We start from the raw sequence: 4244 nt of genomic DNA, 5'->3' as shown, positions 1-4244 counted from the left end.
ATCAAGTTGTCATTGGATTACGAACATTGTCTAATTTTATAATTTAATAACCTTCACGACTCCCAATTTTTTATTTTGGAAGAAGTAGAAGTCTAATTTAATCATACAAAATTAATTTGCAATGTAACGTTTATATGGATTTATATACTGTAAATTCATGTGAGATCTGCAATGCAATATACTTCTCACATCGAGACATATACATTTTAAGTGTGTGACTACAAATTAATAGGTAATATGATAGCGACTCAAAAGTGAATAACACTATATATCCAAAAAACAACAAATTTTGTTGAAATAAACTTCGAATGACTTTTATATTATCTTAAGAGGTAGACTTTAAACTTAATTCAACCCTACAAAACTGACTTGCAATGTATGATTTACACTTACTTATATAGTACAAATTTGTTTTATCTCTAATCGGTGTAACAACTTTAATATTAATACAAGAAAAATTTGTTAAAAATGTCACATTAATCATAGTAATGTATAAATGAAAATAATCCTTACATTATAAAGTGAGTTTCCTTACTTAAACATATGTGATATTAATTTATCATATGCTAAAATGAGTTTTGAAATATAATAAGAATTTTACTTAAATTGGAATTAATGTTTGTACTTTGAGTCGCAAATCTAAACTGGGATGAAAAGCATCGACCTTAATTGGGACCAATCTGTACTTTTGGCTCGTTTCCTACGAAAATGGGTCGAATATTAAGTGTTTAATTAAGGTATATTTTGACTTCTATTCTGTTTATTTTTTTGACATTGTTTGCTCCGATTACACCTGTTCATCACCTAAAAGTATAACTCATAATCGCTTTAATCTTGTCCCACAACAAAATAATTAGCAACTGAAATAATAATGTCAACCAAAGCCTTTTATTCCTTTTTTTTTTTTTCTTGATTCCGTGAGTAGACATAGGTGACTAACATGCATGTTCTAATTAGATAATCTAATGGAAACCCGTCTTAATCATTGGAATATGGATCTAATTCAGGATGCCACCATTAATGTTTGGTGTTTAGGGTGCATTCATTGATTACTTAACTAAAAGCAAACAAATTATACTCACTCTTAATTTTTCATTAGGAAAATTAAGGACTTTTCAAAGAAATTATTACATGGTGTCGCATCATTATGGTTGGGACCATCTTCACGTCATAAAAAATGAAAATTTTTATTAAATTATAATGTTGGTCTTAATAATTTCTTAAATTCCATTTTAATTCTCTAATTTTTATTTTTGTATTTAGATTCTCTAATGTTCATAATGTTGTTGGTCTCTCTTTAATTTTCATACCATATGCAAATTTGAGTATTAAATAAAATTTGTGGATTTTATTAATACAGAAACTAAAATCTCAACCCAAAAAAAAAAAACACGGGGACTAAAGTTGCTTATCAGACATTAAAAAAATAAAAATTGTAATTTAACTACTTTTATAACTAGAGAACATAATTCTGTCAAAAGAGTTAAAGAACATAAGTCACATAATACATAATAATATCAAATTATATAATAATTTATCGTTAAAAGCATTAGTTTGAATTTCAACTTTTGTGAAATGTATGAAAATTTAATATTCTTTATAGATGACAAAGAGAAAGCAAACTTGATGAAATATTACTCATAACCCCTCGATTATTTTCCATTCCTTTATTTTTGGATTTGTAGAACGCAAGCATATGTGTGTTGATTAATTCTGAATCAAAATTTGATAAATTCAAACCAAAAACCAAAAGCGAAAAGATCATATGGCACTGCAAAAAGTAACTCTTCTATATCCACAAATTTAGATATATACTCGTACATTTCAGAAAAAGGAGAAAAAGGTCATGTTACATTTTAACAATCCAAGTATTGAACCATCTTCGGTCCCACTCAAGATTCCGGCACCGGCCGCCGGAAAACCCAAAAAAAAAAGAAAATTAATCTTCCGAGATACTCTCCAACCGCGGCCGCCACAATCCGCCGCGTCCGTTCCGGCGATCCCGCCGCGAGCATTTATTCTCCTTAGAAATTACTGAGCCTTTGTCATCACATTGTTGTGAAGACGACAAATCGCTGTTACTCTTCTTGGAACATACTTTGCTGTTAACCTCGTTCTTTTCATTATCAATATGACTGGTGCGGCCACTCACGTGCTTGACGTGCCTTCTCTTCTCCGGCGGCAGCGACGCCGCGGGGATCAAGAAATAGATGCTGCCTCTCTTTAGCTCAGTCTCCGGCGAGAGGATAAGAATCCGGCGAACCACGCCTTGGGAACTGGGCTTGCTCAAAACGTGGTTTGGATTGGCCTTGAGAACTTCCCCTGCCGTGATTGGACGCGTGATTTCCTCCACGCAACCGTTCAGGTGAACTATGCGGATCAAGTCGAGAGCTCCGCACGGAAGAACGCATGCCAAACAGCACCTTAAGCTGTTTCCCATTGTTGTTGCTCTGCGACGTGGTTTTGGAGACTCGGGAATGAAGCTCCTTTTTCCTCTGTTGTTCCAAATTCTGAATCTTAGTTGTTGAGTTCTGTGTTTGAGATGCGTATTTATACAGCGAACGAGCGTAAGTACGATCATAATAATGCAAATGTGAGTTTAATAATAATTGTGGACTGGAATTGACGAAACTACCCATCACAAAAGAGTGGTTTTCAATTTTTTGTGTTTTGGCTTTCTTGCAGTCACGCTCACATGCTATGGTGGTGGGTTCCTTCCTTCTGTAATCTTTTCATCGCTTCTCTAGCCGCCTAGTGTTGCTGCCATGTAGTTAAGTAGTTAATTTAGGCGTCTTAAGATTAAGATTAATCTTCCGATCCTATTCAAGTCCGTCCGGCAGAGTCATTGTGTTCTTGATGTATTGTTCATTTTGGAGCATGAAACTCTATCATAGTTCTCTTTTTAGCAGACATCTCGGAAGGAAAAGAAAAAGAAATATTTAAACTGTACTTGATTTCAACTTCTACACGATATGAAATTTATTGGATCTATCCGAACAATTTTCATTATTAGTCGATCTTAATTAAGAAATTATGGTTCTGAAATAGTGACTTAATAATAAGTTATCAATTATGGTTTCTTTCTATAGAGTGAGTTGACATTGAAAACTAGACCTTATCAAGTTGGTAATGGGTTCCTCTTCTTTTTTCTTCTCTTTTTGCTTCACCTTTATACCTTTGTGCACGAAAACATTAGCCTTTTTGTGGAAAATTTAAGTAGGCGTGTATAATATGCGGTTTACCCTAATTCAGTGTATGCACGCAGTCAAAACTTATCCACAGAAAAGGAAGAAACAACCACGAAAATACTCGTGACTTGACATTACAATTAGCCGAACTTACACAATAATTTCCACACCATTCTTTTGGTTCCTTTCATGACAGAAAAAGAAAATCAACAATGGCACGTTTAACATATTCTCGATTTTCACAGTAGAAAAAAATAGTATCCTACAGTATAGGCAATAAATGTGTCTACGTTAGCCATTTTATTTGATGTTATCATGTACTTTTATTTCGTATGCCTCCATTCCAAAGTAAGTCTCTTAATTAATTCACTTTTTCTCATCTCTCTTATCCTCATCGATAATAATAATTATTTCTGTAGGTAATTCCAATTTACATATAAACTTTTTTCGTAAGTAATTATTTATAATTTTTTCTTAAACCACTCTCCTTTTGTCCATTCTTTTCTATTTACAAGTTTTATAGTTTCCATTCTTTTAATACATTGAATTCTTGTTATGTTTACAAGTGGATGAGCATATCGTATATCAACCAAACCATATCCATTAGATGGAGTACGAAGCTTGTTTGAATGGTTTTACTTCTTTCCAGAAACCTCAAATACATTTTATTTTTATTTAGTCATTTTTGTCATCCTCAACTGTCCTCACCTTAAATTCCACCTTTTCATATATTCTCAACTCCTCCACTCTCATTGCACTTCCTTTAAACATGTAAAATTATTATTGTGTAAAAATTTGAAGTGAGTATAAATCTTACATTAAGTAAAAGTGATAAAATTGAACACTCTATATAAAATATAAACCATAATTTAATTGTTGTAAGATTTTGGATTATTGATTATGTGAATCATTTATGTGAATTTAACTCATCTTATTAGTTTAATGATATCAAAACTTATTCTGTTAAGATGAACGATAATACAAGTAAATTGATAGTTGTGGTTAGCTCCAACAAAGAGATAGAGGTGACTTGCCGACTAAATATCACTATCAGTT

General features: G+C 32.4%; 1 protein-coding gene across 1 annotated transcript; it reads right to left on the bottom strand.

The window, feature by feature from the left end:
* Positions 1-1766: 1766 nt before the first annotated feature.
* LOC114193938 (uncharacterized) lies at positions 1767-2539 on the bottom strand. Its single transcript, XM_028083940.2, has one exon. The coding sequence runs from the start codon at positions 2438-2440 to the stop codon at positions 1940-1942; it is 501 nt and encodes a 166-aa protein (XP_027939741.1). The 5' UTR covers positions 2441-2539; the 3' UTR covers positions 1767-1939.
* Positions 2540-4244: the final 1705 nt, after the last annotated feature.

Source organism: Vigna unguiculata, chromosome 8 (genome assembly GCF_037176805.1).
Source record: "Vigna unguiculata cultivar grain cowpea cultivar isolate G323 ecotype 2 chromosome 8, ASM3717680v1, whole genome shotgun sequence".
Taxonomy (NCBI): domain Eukaryota; kingdom Viridiplantae; phylum Streptophyta; class Magnoliopsida; order Fabales; family Fabaceae; genus Vigna; species Vigna unguiculata.
This window is presented reverse-complemented; position numbering and strand designations above follow the sequence as displayed.

Coding starts and splice junctions, on each gene's coding strand:
- LOC114193938 (XM_028083940.2), bottom strand. CDS start 2,440: ATGGGAAACAGCTTAAGGTGCTGTTTGGCATGCGTTCTTCCGTGCGGA.